The 27,973-nt window shown below is 44.0% G+C and overlaps 2 protein-coding genes across 2 annotated transcripts; one reads left to right on the forward strand and one right to left on the reverse strand.

Annotated features, from left to right (window-relative positions):
• Positions 1 to 741: 741 nt before the first annotated feature.
• Positions 742 to 7,923, forward strand: ZNF646 (zinc finger protein 646). Its single transcript, XM_063430810.1, has one exon. It carries the CDS (start codon positions 938 to 940, stop codon positions 7,313 to 7,315), a length of 6,378 nt encoding a protein of 2,125 aa, XP_063286880.1. The 5' UTR covers positions 742 to 937; the 3' UTR covers positions 7,316 to 7,923.
• Positions 7,924 to 13,921: 5,998 nt separating this feature from the next.
• LOC134571015 (cardiotrophin-2-like) lies at positions 13,922 to 21,129 on the reverse strand. The gene is made up of 3 exons (XM_063429048.1): positions 21,055 to 21,129; positions 17,828 to 17,943; positions 13,922 to 14,793 (listed from the first exon to the last, which is right to left on the reverse strand). Exons 1-3 carry the CDS (start codon positions 21,068 to 21,070, stop codon positions 14,374 to 14,376), a joined length of 552 nt encoding a protein of 183 aa, XP_063285118.1. The 5' UTR covers positions 21,071 to 21,129; the 3' UTR covers positions 13,922 to 14,373.
• Positions 21,130 to 27,973: the final 6,844 nt, after the last annotated feature.

A 27,973-nucleotide genomic window follows, 5' to 3' on the forward strand; every position in this document is an offset into this window, starting at 1 on the left:
CCCCCAAACTTTCATCCTGATGAAAGTTTAGGGGACAAATTGAAACCTCAATCTCTTTAATATGAGCAATAAATGCTAGGTTTTATTGGATCAAGACATTGGAGTGCTGCCTTACATTGGATTTTTGTATTTTTTTTCTGATGAGCACTAGGCATGGAATGATATATGATGAGTGCAGGAATCTCTGGAAAATTTTATATATAAAAAAATCCTTTTCAAGAAGCCAGCACTCGAGGACTTGTTAAATACTCTTCAATATATCTTGATGATATGAAACATCAACTGTTTAGATAATTAAATTGACATTTATTTAACAAGTTCTTGAGTGCTGGACTCTTGTGAATATTGTGTGTGCGCACGCGTGCGTCCGTGCACATAGCCAATCAAGATGCTCGTGTGTGTGTGCTGACTATAAACCATAAACCAGATTTCATCGTCACAGTAGGAATTTACTAGGATTTGTAGTTTATTTGCCGTTCTCAACTGTAGAAGCTAACTGCTAAACTACGGCTCCTTGAAACACCTGCTGGTATCCTCAAATGATAGCATGTGATGACATAATGTACAGTTATATCATTTAAGCAAACTAATGTAAAATCTCTGGGTTTAGGAGGTGAGGATGGAGCAAAACTATCTCTCTTAAAAAATAAAAAAGTAAAGTTTAAATAACACTGTAAAGTGTGTTCCGTGTTACTGAATGTGGGTTGTAATTTTAATTGAAACCTAAACAAGGTATTTTGTTTGTCTTTTATAGGTCACTGGTGATGCAGTGTCAAGAGTTCTGGTTTGGCTTGAAAATCTAATGAAGAATGTTGTATGCTGAGCAAGAGACTGTGCCTGAAAGTGACAGAGTGCTGTATCCTTGGAGCTGAGCGTACGCCTCTGCTGATGGGTGGAACCTCATGCTGAGATTTGTTTACTCCATTCCAGATCCATCATGGATGAATGTCTCTTCAGTCCTGATCAGCTGGATGGGGCCACAGACAATGCCCTGAGCTGTAACCAGTGCCCCAGCTCCTTTGCAAGCTTGTCAGAGTTGGAAAGCCACCTGGAAAATCACAAGGAAGAAAGGCCTTTTAAATGCAATCAGTGTGATCGGAGTTACAGGCACGCTGGCAGCCTGGTCAATCATAAAAAGACTCACCAAGTAGGACTCTATTCTTGCCTCATCTGCCAGAAAGAGTATTCCAACCCTATGGGCTTAAAAAATCACCTGCGAACTCACTCGGAGGACAAGCGTTTTAAATGTGAGGAATGCGGAGAATGTTTCCGAATGTCACGGCAGCTTTCCAACCACCGAAAGGCTACTCATGGCTATTACGCTGGAACTAATGATGGAGATATTCCAGGTAGCCAAGAGGGCTTTGAGATGCCTCCTCCTGTCCTGGTGGAGAATAGCAATTTAATGAGCAATCTGGAGAACTACATTGCTGAGTCAATGGTTCCAAATGACTTCTCTCAGCTGGTCCCAAAGTATTATGCAGAAGAAAAAACACAAGAGGTTGCAGAAGAAAGTCAAGAGGTAAAACAAGAGTCTGCAGCAGAGGACAAGGAAGGTCAGATGGTTGATGGTAGCCTTGACCAACGTCGGTACAAGTGTAAACAGTGTGGAAAAGCCTATAAACATGCAGGAAGCTTGGCTAACCACAGACAGAGCCATACAGTGGGGGTCTACCAATGTGCCATTTGCTACAAGGAGTTCTCAAATCTCATGGCCATGAAAAACCATTGCCGACTCCATACAAATTCCAGAGCTCAGAAGAATTGCAGATCTCCTTATTTCTCCACAAAACTGTCCAGCCTCTCTGACGATAACCCTGACAAACCACACCAAACTGCCTTGCTCTTCAGTGACCCTATGGAGAAACATGAAGATCAACACTGTTTCTTGGAGGCCTCGGAGAGCAGTCATTCTGAGGAAGAGACCAGGATGACTTCCCCTCACAAATCTCAATCTGACTGTTTAAGCCCATCTGCACAGACTGTAAAAGATGAGGCAGACACTGCCTTAAGACTGGATTCCCTTTTTCAGACATGTAAAGCAGCTAATGTTGTGCAAGATGAAGCATCTCCACAGGTTCAGGAAACCCCACTCAGCCTTGATGTTGAACAGAGATTGACAGCCCCACCAGGACTTGAAGCTACAGATGATGAAGAATTAAAACCCGGAGAGAGTTCAGAAGAACGTCCATTTATGTGCCAAGAGTGTGGTAGAACTTATAGACATGCCGGAAGCCTCATCAACCACAAAAAAACTCACCAGACAGGGATATATAGCTGTTCCATCTGTGCAAAGCAATTGTTTAACATGGCAGCACTGAAAAATCATCTGAGAGCCCACTTTAAATCCAGAGCCGGGAGGAAACTGGAGGACACCTATTTCCATTCTGCCAGCTTCTCTGATGAACTGTTTCAAAGCACGGAGGACTCCTATCAATGTGGAATCTGTCACAAAGTATTAACATGTGAAATGGATTATCTGCAGCATCAAGCCCTGCACAAAGATGAAAAGGTGATGGAAATCGGCTGTGACAATCTTGCTGCAAAAGAGGAGCCAAGTCCGGATATTTGTTGGGGAGAAAATCCCCAAGGGTCACAAGGCAGCAGTGATGACTCTGCTTACTCCAGCGTCCCTGGGATACCTGAAGCAATAAAGAGGGAGGTCGAGAATCTTGCACTTCAACCCTCACTGCAACCTTGGGCTCAGGAGGAATCACTAGAGATCACTAAGGTTGACAAAAAAAGAGAAGACCCTGGCACCAGTTTCCAAAATCCAATAATGAGTATTGACCAATCTCCAGCAAACAAAATTGTTCCAGAGCAGGCAGACCTTCCTGAATTAGAAGAACACAGCCAATATTTGGATGATCGTCCTTTTAAATGTGAGGCTTGTGGTAGGACATATAGACACAAGAGTAGCCTGCTGAATCACAAGCTGACACACAAGACAGGGATATATCAGTGTTCTCTCTGCCCAAAGCAATACTCTAACCTTATGGCATTGAGAAACCATCTCCGATTTCATTCCAGAATACATGCAGGTAGAAGAAACATATCCAAGAGAAGTCGTCAGCTGCTCTGCGGCAAGCCCAAGTTATTACCGTACAGGACAGGTATGTTCCGTGGGGCTTTGCAGAAGCTGAACCTAAACCATGTGTCTTCTGAAATGCCACTAATGGCTAATGTGGATCCAGTTATTGAGGGCTCAGAAACTGAAGATACCCTTACCCAGGTATGTGAAAAAAAAACCCTCTCCAGCACAGAGGAGATGGCCTGTACAGTGAAGAATGAGCCTTGTGCACTAACAGAGTCTGAAAGTGGCACCAGTAGCAATAAAGAGTCTCAAGGCACAGGTTCTGAGCTAGTAGAACACACAGGAAAGAAAGTGTATGAATGTGACCTTTGTGATAAAACCTACAGGCATTCAGGAAGTCTTATAAACCACAAGCGAACCCACCAGACTGGAGACTACACATGTTCTGTGTGCTCCAAGCATGTACGTAACTTGGCTGCCTTAAAAAATCACCTTCGAATCCACCATAAAGTCAGGAGGGAGAAGTCTGATGGAAATGATAATTCTGGCTATCTGTACAGCAATATGTATTTTTCCCAGGACAACAAAAGGATATTTGGGTGCCCAAGTTGTGAAGAAATATTCCCAAGTGAAGAGCATCTACTGGCTCATCAAGATACACACATGGAAGTAGGAGTTCCTCCATGGGGCCACCTGGCAGACGTTTCGGGGCTAGATGACCCTCAGCCAGAGATACCCCAGCAGCCAGGTATGGGTGACTATGATGACTGGGAAAGCTCCAGTCAATCCGAAGATTGTCATAAAAATCAAAACGATCTTGAGAACAGTTTTAATTGCTCAGAAGAAGACAAAACTCTTACTTACCCATGTGAAGAGTGTGGGGAAGTGTGTAGTAGTATAGAAGACCTAAATACCCATAAGCACACCCATCAGATTGGCATTTACCAGTGTTCATTCTGCCCTAAAGAATATCCCAACCTCTTGGCTTTGAGAAATCATTTCCAGACCCACACCAAATCACAAATTCTTCGAACCAACAGCAGGGAAATTCTAAATGGGTCAGATAACAAAGACTTTGTAGAGACCCATTCATCCATAGATCACCGTTATGACTGTGGCCATTGTGGAATGATCTTCTCTGATGAAGCAGACTTTCATCAGCATCAAGTGGCTCATGAAAATCAGGCAATGAGTGAATCGCCTCATGGCCTACCCACTACTGAGAATGCTCCTGGCTACCCCTTCACTATGCATTCTTCAGAGAGAGAGCTATTGAGAAGAATAAAAAATGAGATGGAGGAGGGGGATTCCAGGGAGGTGGCCTATGGAACATCTCAACTATCCCATATCTGTGGGTTCTGCGGGAAGACTTATGATGACCTGGAGAGCTTGGAGGCACATGGACTGACTCATAGTAATGAAGACATTTCCTCTGCAGAAGAAAGCGTTCTTAATCCTGAAGTTGCTGAGTTTCCAAGTCCAGAAATTCAACAAAGTCAAGAAATAAAAGAGGAAGAAGGTGACCACATCATAGCTTCTGAAGATCCTCCTACGGGTGGAGCGAGTCCAGAGGATCGTCCATATACTTGTGACCAATGTGGAAAGACATATCGGCATGGTGGTAGCCTTGTAAATCATAAAAAGACTCACTTGGTGGGTAATTTTCAGTGCTTGGCATGTTTAAGACATTATCCTAATCTGGCTGCTTTTCGCAACCATTTGCGCCATCATCCAAAGTGTAAGCAGCATGCTGCCATTGGCAATCCAAGTGATCTAGACAACCTAAACCCAAATGACCCACTCAACCTAAATCCAACTGACCCTAAATGCCTTGGTGAAAATCCAGAGAACTGCCATCCTGCTGTTGATGATTCTCAGTCAAATCTCTCTGAGTCTCGAGCTGTGTATGATGCATCCGAACCAAGTATGCCCTGCACATCTAATGACAATTCCAGTAATAATTATAACCCTTCACAACTTCACACACAGTCCCTCACCAACAATTTTAAATTGCCAAGTAAACGTCTTGCTGGAGGAAAGTCTCTATGGAAAGCTATGAAGAAACGCCGGATGCTGATCAACCACTGCACTGATGACCTAGCTCGAAGCATATCCACCAGTAGTCCCCGGCCTGCTTTGGATACAGATGATAAATCTGTTCAGGTCTGTGAATTGTGCGGCAAATTGTGCATTGGTGTTGATGAACTGGTAATGCATCTCTCTGGCAACTGTGATGGCAACAGGCACCTAGAGACAGCCATTATTTCCTCTGGATCTACTACAGATATTAAAGCCGATACACCTATACCTCTGAGTATTTCAAACTCAACAGGAGAATACAGTTTCCATCAACGTCCGTTCCGTTGTGATGTGTGCGGGCGGAGTTACAGGCATGCAGGTAGCCTTATTAATCACAAGCAAAGTCATAAAACAGGCGTTTTCCGATGTGCCATTTGTCAAAAGCGTTTCTTTAATCTTATGGCAATGAAGAACCATAACCGTATTCATTTTGAATTAAAGAGGCACAAGTGTCTGGAATGCGGCAAAGCTTTTCGTCTCCATAAGCAGTTAGACACTCATCAAAGAATACACCGTGACAGGGCTGCCGAGAAGAAGCCAGGCAGGCGCAAACGTAGGGGCACAAAATCACGCAAGCTCAATGCTCTGCTACAGCAACAGAAGTCCTCTTTCCTGAAGAATCGTACCATATCTCCAGACAAAAAGGAAACGTTTAGTCCTTGTGAGGGTGCAAGAGAATTGAATGAGTTAAGTAGTGCTCCAGAACAAAGTGTTTTAAAGAAGGACCTGAATCAGGAAGCTCGGCCCTACCAATGTGAACAATGTGGGAGATCATACCGCCACGCAGGAAGCCTTGTTAATCACAAGAAAAGTCACACTATAGGTCAGTATTCCTGTACAGTTTGTGATAAAACCTACTCCAACCTCATGGCCATGAAAAATCATCAGCGTACACACTACGAAGCAAAGAGGCACCACTGCTCTGAATGTGGAAGGTCCTTCAGGTGGAAGAGGCAGCTAAGCAGACACCAACTTGCACATGCCCAAGAGATAAGCCAGCTTAGTTCCAAGGTTATTGAAGGGTCTCCACCTCTGTCAGAAACTGTTCCTGACCAGCCCTCCAAGCTAGAATTCTCTAAGACATCATTGAGTCACAGAGAGTCTCGTAAAAGACTCCAGAACTGTAGTAGCGGCATATCCGAAAATGAAAACACAGCCATTCCTTCAAATCTGAGCCCCTCGTCACCATTAAAGCCAGTTTGTCAAGACTGTGGTATCTTATTTGTTAGTTATGATGAACTTGAAAATCACATGTGCAGCGAAAGCAATGCTGTAAATGCTAGTTATGGGTCAAGCCTTGACTTTCACCAAAACTGTGACACATCTACCCTACATTCTACAAATCAGATAGCGGATCGACCATACCAGTGCAATTTATGTGGTAGAACCTACAGACATGCTGGAAGCCTGCTCAATCACAAGAACACTCACAAGACTGGAGTTTACAAGTGCTCTATCTGCCTCAAACAGTTTTTCAACCCCATGGCAATCAAGAACCACCTTCGCACTCACACAGCAGAGAAACGTTTCCAGTGTCTTGAGTGTGGCAAAGCATTTCGCTCTTCTCGGGAGCTAATTTGCCACCATAGGGTTCACACTGGTGAGAGACCCTTCCATTGTCCAATTTGCAATCGTGGGTTTAGCAGTAAGTTGACCCTCCGACATCACCAACGAACTCATAAAGAACTGCCCTCTTTTTCTACTTTACCACAGTCTTCCTCATTAGTTTTGCCAACTGACGTGGGCACATTAAATACTGAAGATGACCCACCAGTGTCCGGTGAAGAAATTCCTAATCATACTACCCCCATTGTACAGGAAGAACGTAAATACAAGTGCAACCAGTGTGACAGGTCTTACCGCCATGCTGGCAGTCTTCTCAATCACCGGAAGACGCACAGCACAGGGGTCTACCAGTGTCCTGACTGCCACAAAAAATTCTATAACCTCCTAGCCCTCAAGAACCATCTCCGTATTCACAGATACCCCTGCCCAGACTGTGGCAAAGCTTTCCGTATTGCCAGCCACTTGGCTACTCATCGTAAGGTCCATGAACAGGGAGGTCCTTTTACTTGTCAACTTTGCAGCAAGCGCTTTTTCTGTCGATCTACTTTTGAGCAACATCAACTGACTCATGGGGACCAGGAAGCTGATGTTCACGAAACCCAGGCTGTTGGAAATTTTATGGTGGAAGTGACATAACTCATGAATGGACAGCCCCCTTACTTTTTTTTAAAAAAACTCTTTTTGTGGGGGTGTTTATTTTATTTGTAATTTTTTTTTGTGCCATAAAAACGCTAAAAGTTGTCTTCATGTAGATAATAGTTGATCACTTTTCACAGTTGGATGAAGAATGGAAGGAGTGGTACAGTTTTTAATTTTCTCCCCTCCGCTTTGAATTGCCTTTTAACCCTTCTTTACCAGATGCACTTCTGTGGATATCAATGGTGCTTTAACAGACCTTAGGACACAGAATTTTACCAGTTACCCAATCCTCTTTAGGTTGAGTATTTTGGATACTCTCTCTCTGCCTACAGGGATGTGACAAGGAGCTGAATAAATAATGAACTGCTTGGGACTAAAGTCCATTAGATGTTTTTGGGAGGGAAAATTTGGGGCTGCACATTTGCTTGAAACGGGTTTACTTTCCCACTCTGGAAGTATGTTATTTTAACTCATTCCCTCCCGGCCATAGCCTGCAGCACTGTGCAGCAAAAAGGTTAATAATTTATATTGTACAGGGTTCTGGGAACCTGCAAAACTCACATTGTGGGATGGGAAATACGCAGATAAATTAATTTGGAAATGTCTTGCTTGTTCTGTGTTTTGTCCACCCTCCCCCATTCGGTGGTGGATGGTGTTTAATGAATATTTGCTTTCCCAGCCTTAGGTGAAAGGTATGGATAGTAGGGTGGTGGTCACAGTTGTTGCAGCACTCGAGACTGTAACCACCAAGCTGGCAGAGTGGCTTCTCCAGGTGGGACATTTGAGATCTCTGTCCAGAAGAGTGCAGTTCTAGGAACCGCTAAACCAGGGCTTGGTAAATCTGATTGGAATCTAAAAGCCAGCTAAATAAATTAGGAGCCATTTGATTTATTTTTAAATAACAAAGCTTAATTTTCAGTGACAAAAATACAGTTCTTAAAGGAACACTATAGTCACCAGAACCACCCCCAGCTTAATGCCATTGTTCTGGTGGCTATAGCCTGTCCCTGCAGCCTTTTTAATGTAAACACTGCCTTTTCCGGGAAAAGGCAGTGTTTACATTGCTGCCTAGTAACCCCTATGGTGGCAGTCACTCAGATGGGGGGGATGGTCTTCAATTTAAGTCTACCCAGCCTCCCTACCTTTTAGGAGAACTGGGATGGGTTGGCTCTTTTTAGGCTCCAGTGGGGATCCTGTCCCTGGAGTACAGGTGGGCTGCTGGGAAGTGACATCCTGTTCCAACTCCCGGCATCACTGCAGGGCGCGCAAGGGAGCAAAACAAGAAGATTATAGCTCTCTTGCCGCCTCCACTCTCCCTCAGCCAACTGCTCGCCTCTGGAGGGAACGGGCTGACAAGTACCCAGGTGCCAAGGCAAGCTGGAAACCTGGCGCTTTGGATTTGTTTTAGCCCCGAACTAAACTACTGCTCAGAACCCTCACATTCCCAGAACTCTGGTAGAGCACCCACAAAAATGCCACCCAGAGTGTGAGAGTCAGTGAAATGTATTTATTTTAATTAAAGGAACACTATAGGGTTAGGAACACAAACATGTATTCCTGACCCTATAGTGTTAAAACCACAATCTAGCACCCCCTTGACTCCCTAAATATAGTAAAATCTTACCCGTGTTCAAGTCTGCAGCGGCTGGCTCTGCGTGAGTAAGGGGGCAGGACAATGCGCAGAATAGAGGGGACAGCCTGCTGACATCATCAGAAGAGGTGGTCAGATTCAATCACAATGCTTCTTCATAGGATTGGCTGAGACTGACAAGGAGGCAGATCAGGGGCACAGCCAGCATGATTCAAACAGCTCTGGCCAATCAGCATCTCCTCATAGAGATGAAATGAATCAATGAATCTCTATGAGGAAAGTTCAGTGTCTGCATGCAGAGGGAGGAGATACTGAAGGTCAGTCACACTGTGCCACACGGCCCCAGGAAGCCCCTCTAGCAGCCATCTGAGGAGTGGCCAGTGGAGTTATCACTAGGCGGTAATGGAATGAAAAAAAGAGTTTACAGCAAAAAGCCTGAAGGTAATGATTCTACTCATAAGAACAAATTCAATACGCTGTAGTTGTTCTGGTGACTATAGTGTCCCTTTAATGTATGTGTAACCGCGCTTGTTTTATACATTCACAAAAATAAGTCCTGTGCTCAAACTCCCACAACTCTTGGGCGGCAGCACCTACCAGAGTACACATCAGCCCCAATACATACAGTAAAATACAAAGGACAAAAAGTCAAGAAGTTGAAGTTTGGTGCTTAAGGGGTTAAATAAACTCCCATCACAACCATTTCAGTGGCTGTCTTACCTTTCTGTTTATTCCAGAATCCTGGCTCATCGCTTAAATGGCCATCTCCTAGTGATGGTGAACGAAAGCACAGTGCATGTACATGGGACTGGAAATCCTTAAAGGTAGTGAGAAGGGAGAAAGAAATAGCATCCACTTGGATTCCCATGCAGTTTGTAGTAACCTGAAGATTCTCATTCAAGCCCATGATGATAATTTTTACTAACAGTCACGCGCTCATACACAATGTTGTTGTTTTTTCACCCATCAAAAACTTCCCACATACTGCAAAGTTCTACCAAGTAAATGTACTGCTCAGGGCACTGTAGGCTATTATTGCAGCATGCAACTAAACCCTTAAACTACTTATAACCCTCCTGCCTGCATGGGGTTTTAGCTATAGTCGTGGATGTAGGGATGCCATTTATCGCTTCTGTGGAGTAACGTAGAACTGTCAGAACATGTTTCTCTGCAGGTAAAAACCACTTTCTGAGTAAGGGGGCAGGACAATGCGCAGAATAGAGGGGCCGGCCTGCACTGGTCCTGTACAGTGCAGAGATGCATCAGTTCCAGATATGGCCAGTAGATGGCATTACAGCATAAAAATAAAAGCAAAAATCACACTGACCTCTACTGGTAAAACGGGGACCTGTTTCTATTAGCTGTTAACCTTTTCAGTATGTGACACCGATACTTTGCTTTGGCATGAATGTTACACGTCTGTGCCAAAAAGGCAGATACATTTCCTCGATTAATCCTTTAGCCTCATCATGTCCAAATACAGAACTATAACTATATTCACAGAACTCACACCATGAGCACTGAGCTGCATATGGGAATGAATTGTGAAGTCGGAACAGATGTTCATGTTTAGAGTGATGGTAGAATAGACACTGCGGTACTGATTCAGAATACAGTGTGTCTATTCACAGAGGTAATGGTATAATAGACACACTACGGTACTGATCCAGAATACAGTGTGTCTATTTACAGAGGTGATGGTATAATAGACACACTACGGTACTGATCCAGAATACAGTGTGTCTATTTACAGAGGTGATGGTAGAATAGACACTACGGTACTGATTCAGAATACAGTGTGTCTATTCACAGAGGTAATGGTAGAATACACACTGCGGTACTGATCCAGAATACAGTGTGTCTATTCAGAGGTAATGGTAGAATAGACACACTGCGGTACTGATCCAGAATACAGTGTGTCTATTCACAGAGGTGATGGTAGAATAGACACACTGCGGTACTGATCCAGAATACAGTGTGTCTATTCAGAGGTGATGGTAGAATGGACACACTGCGGTACTGATCCAGAATACAGTGTGTCTATTTACAGAGGTGATGGTAGAATACACACTGCGGTACTGATCCAAAATACAGTGTGTCTATTTACAGAGGTGATGGTAGAATACACACTGCGGTACTGATCCAGAATACAGTGTGTCTATTTACAGAGGTGATGGTAGAATACACACTGCGGTACTGATCCAGAATACAGTGTCTAATTACAGAGGTGATGGTAGAATAGACACTGCGGTACTGATCCAGAATACAGTGTGTCTATTTACAGAGGGGACAGTGGATACGATGGACTAATTGACCTCTGTCTGTCAAATCTAGCTTACTGTTCACTAACGGATGTATTTTTCCTTTTCACTCCATTTTACAGGAAAATGCTACCACTAGTGAACAGTAAGCTAGATACATTCCTTCCTGCCTTATTAAAGGATCACTTCACACACCAATCTATAGTCTCATTTTTAAAAACCATTTATAAAAGTGCCAGTTTTATTAAAAATTATTGCTTAAAATTGAGGGGTGAAACGTCTCATTGGCTGTCAGACAGCTAGTGAAATTTTCTTCTACCTAGGTTAGCTCCACAGAGCTAATGGAAGGGGCGGGCACTAAGTTAGTGTATTGCAGCTCATTGAGAAACATTGGAAAGCTGTGTTCCCATACACTCACTGGTCTATCCAACACAGGCAGCCTCTGATTAGAGTATTCCTCTACAAAGTCTGGGGAAAGAGGGGCAGCCTCTGATTAAGGTATTCCTCAGCAAAGAAAGTCTGGGGATAGAGGTAGCCTCTGATTAAGGTATTCCTCGGCAAAGAAAGTCTGGGGAGAGAGGCAGCCTCTGATTAAGGTATTCCTCAGCAAAGAAAGTCTGGGGATAGAGGCAGCCTCTGATTAAGGTATTCCTCAGCAAAGAAAGTCTGGGGATAGAGGCAGCCTCTGATTAAGGTATTCCTCAGCAAAGAAAGTCTGGGGATAGAGGCAGCCTCTGATGAAGGTATTCCTCAGCAAAGAAAGGCTGGGGAGAGAGGCAGCCTCCGATTAAGGTATTCCTCAGCAAAGAAAGTCTGGGGATAGAGGCAGCCTCTGATTAAGGTATTCCTCAGCAAAGAAAGGCTGGGGAGAGAGGCAGCCTCCGATTAAGGTATTCCTCAGCAAAGAAAGTCTGGGGATAGAAGCAGCCTCTGATTAAAGGTATTCCTCAGCAAAGAAAGTCTGGGGAGAGATGCAGCCTCTGATTGTAGTATTCCTCGGCAAAGAAAGTCTGGGGAGAGAGGGGCAGCCTCTGATTAAGGTATTCCTCGGCAAAGAAAGTCTTGGGAGAGAGGCAGGTCTGCGGCTTCTGTTAATGCATATACACCCAAAGAAAGCATACAGTAACAAAATACATAGATATACTACAAAAAAAATAAAAAAATTATTTTAATGCACAGATGACCGACTTTACAAATGATTTAACAGAGGGGGGAATAAAAGCCTATATATGAAATCTGTTACGCATAAACAAAGGATTGAATTGTTGTACTGGTCGATCTGTTATTTTAGATTGAAACGTATGTAGCCTCACACACTTTTACTTGGTTCTTTACAGAAATACTGAGGGTTCAAAAGTTCTGGATATTATGCGGTATCCCACCTCACACAATATTTCATACTGTTGGCAATATAGAAACAAACATACCATTTTTCACATACAAGATGCATGACAAGAATTGTCGAACACCTCGTATATTCATATCGTCAGGAACCCGACAACATTTCTGGGCATCGCCGCTTCCTAAATATTCTACCAGAATCGAAAAATAGCTGGGGATGATCTAGTCCCAAAAGGTTCCCAGTTTGGCTGTTGACTCCTAAAATTCACCCTTGAGATATTGAGTTAATAGACCCCTTAGGATTATTTACTAAAGTCTGGATGGCCCCCGTACGGATTCGCTGCAGGAGCCATGCAGGACGCACATTCTGGATATTGCTTATACAATTTAACAAGGTCTGATTTTGTAAAAGAAAGAGCCGGAGTTTTAACCAGATTTCAGACAGGCCGAAAGTTATCAAGCGGATCAGATCCAGATTTTGATGGAACCATTTACCCCAGGCACTGTTCCCCCACCCCAGTGGTGGGCACATGGTTGCAGGTTATATTCAACAGTGGGGTGTGGACAGTCACTAAAGGCATTATAATAAAACATGGGGGGCTGTGTTAAATTCCCCTACACCTCCAGCCAGATTTGTTCTGCCGGTTGTCTTTAAAGAAAAATCAATGCTTTCTAAATGTCCACTAGATTCTACCCCTCAAAGCATTGCACCTCATTCACCAACGCAATCATGATTATGTATGATCACAGGAGAGATATGTCTCATTGCCTTTGTGTGATTTAGTGGTCAAGCCAAGGTGATTTACATTCAGATCATTGTCAGAACAGTGGCCAAGGGCAGGCTCCCTTATAGTAGACCTAATGTATATTCTAATAACTAACTAGGAGTTTACTATTCCGGTCTTCAAATTAACAGTACACAATACTGCTTGAATAGTTATATAGGTGCTAATCTAGATCAAGCTAATTAGCTTCACGGGAGGCAGGGCACTTTCATTTAATCTATAAACATTCTACATCAGTGTAGTGGTTATGGGTTATGCTGCAAAGAGTCTGGGGGTGCTGTGCCCGGGATTCCACCCAAGGGCAGCCAGATAATGTGAAGGTGAGGAGCCAGGCTTTATGCAGTGGGAAAGTGTGTGTGACTTTGTTTAGATGTATTGCAAATCCGGAGAGATATGGCACCTGCAGACTGTTTACACCTATATGACCACAGTGAATTGTAGTGGATATACCTAGACAATGCAGGAAATGTAAGTAATTATAGGAGTGATCGGAATAATTGACTGTTTTGAGAAGACCAACCTACATTACGTCAGACAGCCCCAGGAAGCAGTGGTTACACTAGTCCATGCTTTGGGATGATATCGCTACCAACTCACCGTAAAGAAGTCAAATTAAAAAGGTATACAACTTAAGTAAAAGCCATCTTTAATTTTTAAAATTAGTAAAAATATAAACTAAAATACAAGCCTTAAAACAGTGAAGTTGAGTGTGCAAGAGGGAATCTAAATCCTGTTGCTGTACTCATGGAGCCAAGATGGTTCAGACTGAAAGAAGATCAGAAGGTCCATTTTACGATATCGCATGGATCGTGCTTTTGGCCTCGAGCCAATGCATACCATAGGCACTTGCTGGAAAAGATTAAACGAAAAAGTCCTACGTCCAACATTCCAACGGGAATTCTTTTTCCACGGGCTCAGGACAAGATTCAGGGTTCTACAGTAGTTTTGGTATTGCAGGAGTGTTAATGGCTTGTAACAGCAAGTTCTAAGTGAAAGTCTGTTGCATACAAGATTCAGATCCATCTACCAGGTGTCCTCTGAGAGGTAGGTCAGTTGCTAATGTCTATCTGTACGAAGCTACACAGCCGTCTCTGCAATAAGGATGGCAAGGTCCCTTTCAGTTTGCTGGAGCCAGTTGATGAAACTCACACACACAGCATAGCCGGCGATCTTCTTGGCAAACGTCTTTGAGACCGTGGGTGTGGAAGGATAGGAGAGGTCTGCCCTCCCAAGGATGGTGGCAAGGCTGGAACACAAGGCCTTTAACTGCTGGTGACAAGTCTCCAAGCGTTTGTGCAACTGTTTGGCTTTGGGGTTGAGGTCAGTTTGCCAGAATATGACAGATTCAAACCAACTCGCCAGAGATGCGAAAGCAGATAGACTAAGAGACAGCCGCTTCCAGGGGGAGGCTGGGAGCTCCTCTAGAGTTGGTAGACCGTCTGTCTGAGGCTTCTGGTTAAAGTCGGGATTAGACAGTGGAGCACCTTGAAAATGTAACTGTAAATCAGAAGAAGATACCATGTGTAAGCATGGAGGACAACAAATGGAATCTGTGGATAAATTAGATTATGTAAGAGTGTAGTGGCGCATTAGGAGTGTTAACATGAGAGATTTAATCACTGGAATCAACAAAAGTTACCAACTAACTACATCTGGGTTCTGCTCCTTTATATATGGGTTGTGGGCATCAAACAGACTTGAGAGACAGTTTTATATCGCATGAATGACAAGATTCTGGATAAATTAGCCAAGCTGTGATGTTGGAGAATTCAAAAATCATTTATTTTGTTTTGCAAGAATTTTGCAATTTGGTATCTCCTGTGACATCTTCCTCTGTGTCATTTCTCCATTGGAACCCATCGCAGTGTCCTATGCAACATGCTCAGGGTTAATCATTAAAGTCTGAAATGCTGGGAATTAAAGGGGAGTTTCGCATTCTAAAACAAGAAGAGTTTATATTATACACTTTGGCCATTGTGGATTAGAATGTGAAAATCACTTAAAATGATTAGCCAACAAACAGGGACATTCTCCCCCTCCCTCCTCCTCTTTTTCTGAACTAACTATCTCTTCTCACTTTCTTTCAAAGTTTTATTCTTACTTATTATTTTAATTCCTGCTATACGTTTTCTCTTTATTTGTATTTATTATTTTCTCTCTCTCTCTCTCTCTCTCTCTCTCTCTCACCCCTTGGTCTCGAAGGGACAAGTTTTTATATACCAGGCATAATCAAGCTGCCGGAGGTGCTGGGAAGCCCACGAACGGGTTTAGCCATAAGACATAAGGTAAAAGAAGGGGTCCCAAATGCCGCCCATATCAGTGGCGGATCCAGAGCCTGATCTCGGGAGGGGCACTTGTAGATTATTTAAATAAATAATCCAGACACAATAACCACTACAGCTCAGTGTAGTGGTTATTGTGCCAATAGTGCCGAGACCCCCTCCCAGAGTAAGTAGTCAAACTGTTTAAGAACAGTTTGACAACTTATCTGAGGTCCTCTGGGAAATGGGGCTGTAGTATGGCAGAGGAGCAGTGGTGTGTGTGAGTGGTGCAATGTGTGAGGGGGACAGTGTGTTAGCAGTGTGTGTGTGAAGGTTGCAGTGTGTAAGTGAGGGCGGCAGTATATGTCAGGGGTGCAGTGTGTGTGTGTGACAGTTACAGTGTGTGTGTGTGTGTATTGCAGTGTATGTGTGGGGGCAATGTGTGTGTGTGTGGGGGCAATGTGCATAGGGGGCAGTATGTATCTGGGGGCAGTGTGTGTATGGGGGGCAGGGGCAATGTGTGTGTGTGTATGGGGGGCAGGGGCAATGTGTGTGTGTATGATAAGAAGGATAGGGGGGGGGTTATATGTGTGTGTTTTTTTTTAATTTAATTAAAATAAATATATACTTTATGTCCCCCCTCCCTTCTTACCTTTACTGGGAGGAGGGGGGACATCTTTCGTTCCCTGGTGGTCCCAGTGGGGATTCATTGGTGGTCCCAGTGGTAGGAGTGAACTCTAGCCCGCGCTCCAGGGCTAGAGTTCACTCTCGCGAGATTTGGAGCGTTGCTGTGGTAACCGCGGCAACGCTCCAAATCTCGCGAGAGGAGGACCCGGAGGAGCTGCTGGCTGAGCTCCCGGGTCCTCTCTCCCTCCCCTGCCGGCTGTCAGCACAGTGCCTGCGGACCGGGGAGGGAGATCTCTGATCTCCCCTCCGGTCCGCAGGCACATTGCATGGCTGGCACTTGGGCAATGCCAGCCCTGCATTAGCCGGCGGGGGGGGGGGGGGGGCAATTGCCCTGTTGCCCCCCCCCCTGGATCCGCCACTGGCCCATATGCCTGAATAAATATATTACCCTCGATGGGGTAACAGTGGTGCAGGGAAGTAGGAAGGATGCGCACTGCCTACTTAATCTGTATAGTTTACACCACTTGCAATATTTATGTCGGCTTCTGCGTAAGCCTGACCATTTCTGTACACTGATTTTGCCTGTCGAGTAAAAATAAAGAATTTAAAAAAATAAATAAAAAAATGAATAGCCGTGTGAAAAAATAATATTTTAATAACTACACCCGGACACTGGACTCTGATGTGCGCCATTTGGGGCCGCTTTGCGTACACAGCTCTGGTTTCACTGAACGTGGGTCCATCTGTTCTCTGACCGTCCACACGTGGGACACTGACTTCATTAAATAGCTTTCATTATGACTTCCAGCCACAAACACATCTGCACTTCTTTAACTTTGCAATAATGTGACATTCATTTGTTTTTCTATGTCTCTTGGTTTATCATTCCATTCCTCTTTACTTTGTGTATTTATACTATTCCCCACATCCTAGAATGATTATCTGCTTTGCCGCCCCATGAACAGTAATCAGAAACTACTATTGCTTATTTAAAGGAACACTCCAATCACTATAACCACTACAGCTCACTGTAGTGGTTATGGTGCCAGGAGGGCCCCCCATTTTCCCCATTGTAACCGTTTTAGAATGGTTTGACTTCTTACCCAAGTATCGCTCCCTGCCTCTCTGTGTGAGCTTTGTCTGGTGGAACATCAACGGTTTAGGAGCTTACATTAGATTTCTTAATTTGGGAGGGGGTGCAGAAGTTGCCTACGCCTGCTCTATCCCCTCTAGATTGTAAGCTCATAGGACAACTCAGAAGACATTTTCTTTAAAATACCTAAATACTGGCATAGTTCTCTAATCTGCTGTTGATAAGATTTAGAAATGAGTTATTCTAGGCTGGCCAGATCTCCACTTTTTCCATTATCTCATAAAATGTTTGATTTATGACTATTTTAAGATGCTATGGATAACCTAGGGGTTTGTGAACTTCCTTACCCACAATGCTCAGTCACCACGCTAGCTGGGATGGCCAAGCTTACAGACCAGAAATATGTTGAATTGCTGGTATTAATGGAATGCTCAGAGGAAATGTGATGCTATAAACAGTTTTTAGAGTATAATAAATTGCGACTGCAAGGCAAGTCTTTCGAGAGGGACAGAATAACCCAAACTCAACGATGGCCATTCAGAGAACTTACATAGTCTTTCACTAATCCGTCAGACTGCGCTCTCATGAAAACAACCAGTCTCAGGGCCTGGCGTTTGTTCTCCTTTCCATCTTCCTCCTGGATGGACAGAATGTCGAGCAGGTGATCTGTGAGGAGAGGAAAGCACACGTCAGAGTTTCGGGGATATTGTGGGAAGCTGTAGCTTTTAGGTGTATTTGCAAGGTGTCTCTGCCGTACTCTGTTGGGAAGTTGGAGCAGATGTGTAATAGAAAGTTGGCAGCTCATTCTAGCACAGCATGAAGGCTGCCGGAGCTGGGAGGATAATATTCCTATTGTTCTGGTATCTCATGTCCCTGCTGTACCAGATTCCTGCAGGGTTGTGTATTTCGGTGCCTGCCCACACAGCAGTCTGGTTTATACAACACCAAGTGCTCATCGCAACACCGCACCCATCGTGCTAGGGTACAAAACACACGTTGCCGAGGCACGCACCCACTGCCCCTGAACAGACAGGGCCTGACCCTGCTGCCACGGCACAGACACCGAGCCTGGCATCGCCCTCCCTGAATGGACACCTAAGCCTGTCCCAGTCTCCCTGGCATGGACACTGGGCCTAGCCCCGCAATGGATGCCTGGCTCTGCACCCTGCCATCAGACATTCCAAATCTGTCCCTGCCCTCCAATGCCCTGGCACACACAGCAAAACTTACTCAGACCTTGAGCCTGTCCATAACCTGCTCCCAGGACATACATACCTAGCCCTTCCCTGCACGGCACCCTAATTCCCGACACCTGGGCTGGCTGGCAGGGAGTAGACAAATGTGTTTCAGCTGGGTCGAGCAAAAATGTTATTCCGTTTAATATACGCCTGAATGAATGGATCTGTTCGGGATTTACCAGTGGGATCTCATTCAATTAAAGATTGGAATGGATTGATTAGTTTGCCAAAGCAGAAACACAGTTGTGCTCAAAACTAATAGGGGTTAGTGGGCTCTAATGAAAACCATGCACATTATACGGCTATCCCACTGCACTGGCCACTGCCAGCACACACTATTATGCCAGTCCACCCACCACGGCACGTACTGCTGTCTCGCAGCAACTCGCCACGGCACGTACTGCTGTCTCGCAGCAACTCGCCACGGCACTTTAGTATTCCTACACGCAGTTTACCATCACAGTCAACCTTCTACTCCTGTGCAGCTCTGTGACCAAACACCCACCACGCTCCTCTAACTCCAGCCCGTCACCCTGTACTCCCAGCACTGAAATCCACTTCTCACAGGGCGGTCTCTGGTCTTTGCCCCCCCCCCCCCCATTCTACTCCAGCTTTCTTACTACACCCAGCTCCCAGCTCCCCCTGTATTCCCCAGTACACAATGTGTATCCCCCCCCCCCCCCCCCATCACATGCTCAGTCAGTGTTAAAATATACAATATGCAAAGTGATTTTTAATTTAAGGCCACAGTAGCTAAACTAAAGCATAGCTGACTTATTCCACTTTGGCTATTCGTATGCCGGTCTCTCCCTACCATCGGACTCTGTCTGTCCCCCCAGTTAGCATGCCTGTCTCCCCCTACCAGCGCACTCTGTGTCTGTCCCCCCCACCCCTGATTCAGATGCCTGTCACCCCTACCATCAGACTCCGGGTCTGTCCACCCAGTTAGCATGCCTGTCTCCCCCTACCAGCGGACTCTGGGTCTGTCCCCCCAGTTAGCATGCCTGTCTCCCCCTACCAGCGGACTCTGGGTCTGTCCCCCCAGTTAGCATGCCTGTCTCCCCCTACCAGCGGACTCTGGGTCTGTCCCCCCAGTTAGCATGCCTGTCTCCCCCTACCAGCCGACTTTGTGTCTGCCCCCCCCAGTTAGCATACCTGTCTCCCCCCTACCAGCGGACTCTGGGTCTGTCCCCCAGTTAGCATGCCTGTCTCCCCCTACCAGCGGACTCTGGGTCTGTCCCCCCAGTTAGCATGCCTGTCTCCCCCTACCAGCGGACTCTGTGTCTGTCCCCCCCCAGTTAGCATGCCTGTCTCCCCCTACCAGCGGACTCTGGGTCTGTCCCCCCCAGTAAGCATGCCTGTCTCCCCCTACCAGCGGACTCTGGGACTGTCCCCCCCCCCCCCGTTAGCATGCCTGTCTCCCCCCTACCAGCAGACTGTGTCTGTCCCCCCCAGTTAGCATGCCCGTCTCCCCCTACCAGCGGACTCTGTGTCTGTCTCCCCAGTTAGCATGCCCGTCTCCCCCTACCAGCGGACTCTGTGTCTGTCTCCCCAGTTAGCATGCCCGTCTCCCCCTACCAGCGGACTCTGTGTCTGTCTCCCCAGTTAGCATGCCCGTCTCCCCCTACCAGCGGACTCTGTGTCTGTCCCCCCAGTTAGCATGCCTGTCTCATCCTACCAGCGGACTCTGTGTCTGTCTCCCCAGTTAGCATGCCTGTCTCCCCCTACCAGCGGACTCTGTGTCTGTCCCCCCAGTTAGCATGCCTGTCTCATCCTACCAGCGGACTCTGTGTCTGTCTCCCCAGTTAGCATGCCCGTCTCCCCCTACCAGCGGACTCTGTGTCTGTCTCCCCAGTTAGCATGCCCGTCTCCCCCTACCAGCGGACTCTGTGTCTGTCCCCCCAGTTAGCATGCCTGTCTCATCCTACCAGCGGACTCTGTGTCTGTCTCCCCAGTTAGCATGCCTGTCTCCCCCTACCAGCGGACTCTGTGTCTGTCCCCCCAGTTAGCATGCCTGTCTCATCCTACCAGCGGACTCTGTGTCTGTCTCCCCAGTTAGCATGCCCGTCTCCCCCTACCAGCGGACTCTGTGTCTGTCCCCCCAGTTAGCATGCCTGTCTCATCCTACCAGCGGACTCTGTGTCTGTCTCCCCAGTTAGCATGCCCGTCTCCCCCTACCAGCGGACTCTGTGTCTGTCCCCCCAGTTAGCATGCCTGTCTCATCCTACCAGCGGACTCTGTGTCTGTCTCCCCAGTTAGCATGCCTGTCTCCCCCTACCAGCGGACTCTGTGTCTGTCCCCCCAGTTAGCATGCCTGTCTCCTCCTACTATCAGACTCTGTCCCCCCCATAATTCACACACTTACCCAGTGCTCCCCCAGCATCAAATTGCACAAGTCCCTCCCCCAGCCTAAACCTAGCTGTCACAGTTGCTCACATTGCACAGGACTTTCCATGTGAGCCTCTACTCAGGTTACACCCAGAGCTAGAAGCACCATGTCTGAGTTAGGCCACTCCAAAAGCAGCCAGTAACTACCTACCGTTTAATATCTCCATCCTGGACCAGCTCTCGCAACAAGTGTTCTCTTCACCTCTTCTTTTCAGCTTGTGTTTAGTTTTTCTCCTCCCCTCCCTCTTTCTTTTCCTCATTCCCTCCCCCTCTCCTCCCCTCCCTCCCCCTCCAGGATTCTTGGCCATCTCTCAAATTCCCTGAAAGTTAACTCTGATGTCACAGTTTTCATACCTTTAAACCCCAGACCATTATTTCCGCATCTTGCGGCCTCTAATCCCAAACACCTGGTAACATTCTGTGAGCCCAAGAGCTAGCAATCTAATAGACTATGATCATATCACCTACTAATTCCTGGCATTGCATGTTGGCAGCGACCTGTGAAATGCAGGGTTTATTCACTGAGCCGGGGACTGTGGAGAACTGACACGGAAACCCCACGTTCTAGGTTATTTATGTATTTAAAGGGACACTGTAAGCTCATTGTATCATTACAGTGTATTCCTACCCATAAATCGCAGGGAGTCTTGGGGTGCACTTCATCCAGTTTATTTTCCTCAAACTGTTTTCGAGTTGCTTTGAGAAGAAAAAAGTTCTGTAAACATTCAAAACATGTCTCGTCCGCTGCCAGAGAGATAATAAGGAATTAATTACACATTATCAGCAGGAATCCCAACATTCTGCAACAGAAATTCTAGATAGCAGCACTGGGTGGTTTTGGAAAACATAAAGGGGCCGTACCCCATAATAATACACCATAACCACTAAAATAATGTGTAACAATACAATGAGCTGTAATAATACAATGAGCTGTAATAATAGAAAGAGCTGTAATAATACAATGAGCTGTAATAATACAATAAGCTGTAATAATACAAAGAGCTGTAATAATAGAAAGAGCTGTAATAATAGAAAGAGCTGTAATAATACAATGAGCTGTAATAATAGAAAGAGCTGTAATAATACAAAGAGCTGTAATAATAGAAAGAGCTGTAATAATACAAAGAGCTGTAATAATACAAAGAGCTGTAATAATACAATAAGCTGTAATAATACAATGAGCTATAATAATACAATGAGCTGTAATAATACAATGAGCTGTAATAATACAAAGATCTGTAATAATACACTGAGCTATAATAACACACTGAGCTGTAATAATACGATGAGCTGTAATAATACAATGATCTGTAATACAATGAGCTATAATAATACAAAGAGCTGTAATAATACAATGAGCTGTGATCATACAATGATCTGTAATAATACAATGAGCTGTAATCATACAATAAACTGTAATAATACAATGAGCTATAATAATACAAAGAGCTGTAATAATACAATGAGCTGTAATAATACAATGAGCTGTAACAATACAATGATCTGTAATAATACAATGAGCTGTAATAATACAAAGAGCTGTAATAATACAATGAGCTTTAATAATACAAAGAGCTGTAATAATAGAAAGAGCTGTAATAATACAAAGAGCAGTAATAATACAATGATCTGTAATAATACAATGATCTGTAATAATACAATGAGCTGTAACAATACAATGATCTGTAATAATACAAAGAGGTGTAATACAAAGAGCTGTAATAATAGAAAGAGCTGTAATAATACAAAGAGCTGTAATAATACAATGAGCTGTAATAATACAATGATATGTACTAATACACTGAGCTATAATAACACACTGAGCTGTAATAATACAATGAGCTGTAATAATACAATAATCTGTAATAATACAATGAGCTATAATAATACACTGAGCTATAATAACACAGTGAGCTGAAATAATACAATGAGCTGTAATAATACAATGATCTGTAATAATACATTGAGCTATAATAACACACTGAGCTGTAATAATACAATGAGCTGTAACAATACACTGAGCTGTAATAATACAAAGAGATGTAATAATACAATGAGCTGTAATAATACAAAGCGCTGTAATGATACAATAAACTGTAATAATACAATGAGCTATACTAATACAAAGAGCTGTAATAATACAATGATCTGTAATAATACAATGAGCTATAATAGTACAAAGAGCTGTAAAAATACAATGAGCTATAATAATACAAAGAGCTGTAATGATACAATAAACTGTAACGGTGCACTGAGCTGTAATAATATAATAAACTGAACAATATAATAAAATACAATTAGCTGTAATAATACAATAAGCTGTTAAGATACCATAATATGTAATGTAGTAGTAGGGGAGATTTATCAAAGTGTTCTGTTCTAAAATGTGATACAAAACTAAAAGGGAAGAGTCACCAATAGAACACACCTGGGTTTCCATGGTTATCTCCCCACCTGGGTTTCCATGGTTATCTCCCCACTTTTAATACTTTAGACGACTTTTTAAAGGAGAATACTTTGGCAAATATCTCCCAGTATGCTGTAATACAATAAGCTGTAATGATACAAGGAGTTGTGAAGAAGTAATACATTTGACTAATACAATACTACATATACAATGAGCAGGACTGATACAGAGAGTTGTGCTGACACAATGAACTAATAATACAATAAGCTGTAATGATACAATAAGCTGTACTGAAACAGTGAGCTGTACTGATACATTGAGCTGTACTGATACAATAAGCTGTATTGATACAATGAGCTGTACTGATACAGTGAGCTGTACTGATGCAATAAGCTGTATTGATACATTGAGCTGTAATGATACAGTGAGCTGTACTGATACATTGAGCTGTTCTGATACAATAAGCTGTATTGATACAATGAGCTGTACTGATACAGTGAGCTGTACTGATGCAATAAGCTGTATTGATACATTGAGCTGTAATGATACAGTGAGCTGTACTGATACAATGAGCTGAAATGATAAAATGAGCTGTATTGACACAATGAGTTGTTCTTTGACAATGAGCTGTACTGATACAATGAGCTGTATTGATACAATCAGCTGTACTGATACAATGAGCTGTATTGATACAATCAACTGTACTGATACAATAAGCTGCTCTGATACAATAAGCTGTATTGATACAATAAACTGTATTGATACAATGAGCTGTACTGATACAATTAGCTGTATTGATACAATGAGCTGTTCTGATACAATGAGCTGTAATGATACAATGAGCTGTACTGATACAATGAGCTGTACTGATACAATGAGCTGTTCTGATACAATCAGCTGTATTTATACAATGAGCTGTACTGATACAATGAGCTGTATTGATACATTAAGCTGTACTAATACAAGGAGCTGTTCTGATACAATAAGTTGTATTGATACAATAAGTTGTACTGATACAATAAGCTGTACAAATACCATTAGCTGTACTGATACAATAAGCTGTACTGATACAATTAGCTATAATGATACAGTGAGCTGTACTGATACAATTAGCTGTATTGAAACAATGAGCTGTACTGATACAATTAGCTGTACTGGTAAGCTGTACATTTCATACATACTTACCACCTGTCCTGGATTGCAATAAATGCTACGAATTCAGTAATAATTAACGACAGTAATGAAAAAATAGATTTTCTAATATGTATTATTTACTGGTAGTGTGTCAGTGTCCCCCATTACTTCACCCTGGTAGATATTTATATGGTGAACCTAGAAAACTAACCACATGTAGGGCAGAGGGTCACCCCTCGTCCTTTGTCAGTTCTTGATTTAGGGGTTACTAATTAAATACCAAATAGCCTTCCTGTCTGTGAATCCAGTAACTCTAGACCTGTCAGATCCACCCGCATCGCTTCAATATACCCCATGGCTCTGGCAGGCCTAGGGCAAAGCGCTGTGGGGCAGTTATATGTAATTCAGATTTCATGGCTGTGATTGGCACGTTGTAGCCGGTGGGCATTAGCGGCCATTTTACCTAGTTCTACCTCGGATATTTCCGAGCCCCCGAAGTATGCTCCGGCTAAGGACCCATTAGTGCCCCAGCCGCTGACTTTGGGGGAGATTTATCAAAGTATTCTGCTCTAACAAGTGCTGCAAAAAGATAAAAGGGGAGGATTCACCCCTGGAATGGGCTGCTGGTATCACTGGTTTCCATGGTGATTGCTCCACTTTGATAAATCTCCCTCAGAGTGGCCTGAGGTAGCGAACAGATAAATGCTATGTGTCCCTGCCAGCCTGCGCTATGCCATGTCCTATGCCATGTGCTATGCCAACTACGACCCACCAAGCTGTGTTTGTTTGTTTTCACATGCCCCCAAAGAAAACTGAGAGTTTGGTCCCAAAATAGGGACTGATTCTACTAAATAGGGACACTTGGGAGCTATGATTTTACACTTTTCATGTAAAGATCATCAACATGAAGAAATGGTATATGTTCAGGAGAGCATGGCGGATCTGGCCGCCGTAGTGGGTTTAAAATAATAGGTGTGACGGCCCAGCGAGGGCAGGATGTGTGGTTTCTCGGGGAAGAGTCGAGCTGTCCTTATCGGCAGTCATATTGTGTATTTCTGTGAATAGTTCGCTTGCTCAGGATATATATTTATTTATGGACAATTCTTCTTCCATTTTAACCTCTTACTGCGCTTCCTCTCACAGATACAATAGCTGATGTCATAATAGGGATTATTCACTATCCGAGAAATAGTGGAGATTTGACAATGGAATTGCAATTTTTAAGGCAAAACAGCCGGATTGTAAAAACAAATGTTCACTTATTTTTTGGCCTAAAATCTACATTTCATCCCACTCAGTGGAGATTAGTAATCATACAACCACAGGCTATTTCTATATATTTATATATTTGTTATGTATCGCATCTCTCACCCCGCTGTCAGTCCTTACATTGGCTCCCTGTATCCTATTGGAGTCAATTCAAAGTGCTAACCCATACCTATAAAGCATTGACCAATTCTAGCCCCTCTTATATCTCTTCACAGATCCAGAGGTACGCCCCTTCTCGGTCCCTCCGCTCTGCCCATGACCACCTCCTGACCGCTGCTCGCACCCGTACGGCCAACTCACGCTTGCATGACTTCTCCCGGGCGGCTCCTTTCCTATGGAATAGCCTGCCTACCGCCATCAGACTCTCTAGTCTTTAAAGGGACACTCCAGGCACCCAGACCACTTCTGCCCATTGGAGTGGTCTGGGTGCCAACTCCCTTAACCCTGCAAGTGTAATTATTGCAGTTTTCTATAAACTGCAATAATTACCTTGCAGGGTTAACTCCACCACTAGTGGCTGTCTACTAGAGCCACTAGAGGTCATTTCCTCCTCCATAGCACAGGAAACCTGTGCTGGAGCGTCGCTGGACGTCCTCACGCTGTGTGAGGACCTCCAGCGTCGCTCATTTCCCCATAGGAAAGCATTAGGTCTCCCACGGCCGGTTGGCGGGATCAGTCTTGCCCACCGGCCGACGCACTACAGAGGAGGAGACAGCGGCGAGGGACATCGCCGCTGCCTCAGGTAAGTGACTGAAGGTGTTTTCACCCCTTCAGTAACTGGGGAATGGGGGGTGGGAAGGAGAAGGACCCTCCAGTGCCAGGAAAACGGATCGTTTTCCTGGCACTGGAGTTTCCCTTTAATCGTTTAAGATTTGCCTTAAAACCCATCTCTTTAGGAAAGCTTATGGCCTCCCAGAGTAACCTCTACCTCACATCCCTGTCTCTTGCTCTCTCCTAAAGGGCAGCACTCTACTCTCTCCCCCAGCTCTGCTTCACTCCCACCTTATTTGATTGCTATTTCCTGTCCTAATGTGTTTGATACCCCACCTCCTATAGACTGTAAGCTGTTTGAGCAAGGCCCTCATTATTATTTAATATTTTCTTATTTATATAGCGCCATCAGATTCCGTATCTGCCTATTGTTCCTGTAACCTTTTGTAATTGTCTCATTTATTGTTGTGTCCCTTTTTTTATAATATTGTAAAGCGCTGCGGAATAAGGTGGCGCTATATAAATGCCAATAATAATAATAATGTGAATTAATTCAGGCAAATAGTCACAAATCACAATTTTTCAAAAAAAAATTTTTTACCCCATAAATTTCCCAACGTAATATTGAAGGTCTGTAACAATCTGCAGGATGTTCACTCTGAGATCTGCTAATAAATACATACTTGCTTAATTCCTGTGAATAACATAAAAATGTAACCCCACTACAGAGTAATCTTATCAAGGCAAATACCCGGAAATAGATCAAACTCATTGCAAAAAATTATTATATAAAAAATTAAATAGTGCATTTTTTGGACGTGTATAAATTGGGATATTGTCATTCTATTACTGAGAAATAGACAAATCGAAATTTTTAAGAAGTGATCCGATTCCTCTAACTCTATAACACGTCCCTCATCTATGACATCACTAGTGTTTCCTGATGAATTCTGGGAAAATTGTATTTTCTAAATCATTTTACTTTCAGAGTTATATATTCAAATTCAATTATTACAATTAGAGATAATATAAAAAGTTAGTGTTTAGCGAATTACTCTGGATGTGTGTGCTGTATTTTTCCTCTTATTTGATATATTATTATTTATTGATACATATTTGTGGGTTGATACCCGCAGGTAGCTGGGTTGTCATCGCCAAGGTACCCTTTCCCCTGTGTGATTATATCCCAGAGTGGTTTTAGCTCAATGCTGCTGTGTAGTATCGCTGTCTCAACCAAACATTAGCCGAGACTTAGTGAAGGGTGAAGAAGAACTGCTTTATTGGAACAATGGTCACACCTGTATACCTGGGGCCTCAGCAGGAGGTCCCCAGGAGAACAATGGCATTGCGAGATACCTTTCGCCTTGGTGACTGGGTTAACATTAAGCACAAAATAACGGGATTGCCGTGCCCACTTACCCACAATAATGCTGTCCCTGAGAAGCTGTCTTCTGAGAGCCCACTCTGTCCAAAAAGCGCTGGGGTCGTAGGTGTCTAGCTCGAGTTAGCTGGAGATAAAGTTATCAGAGGGCCAAGACAATCCTCCGAT

The sequence above is a fragment of the Pelobates fuscus genome, chromosome 8 (genome assembly GCF_036172605.1).
Source record: "Pelobates fuscus isolate aPelFus1 chromosome 8, aPelFus1.pri, whole genome shotgun sequence".
NCBI classification, from domain to species: domain Eukaryota; kingdom Metazoa; phylum Chordata; class Amphibia; order Anura; family Pelobatidae; genus Pelobates; species Pelobates fuscus.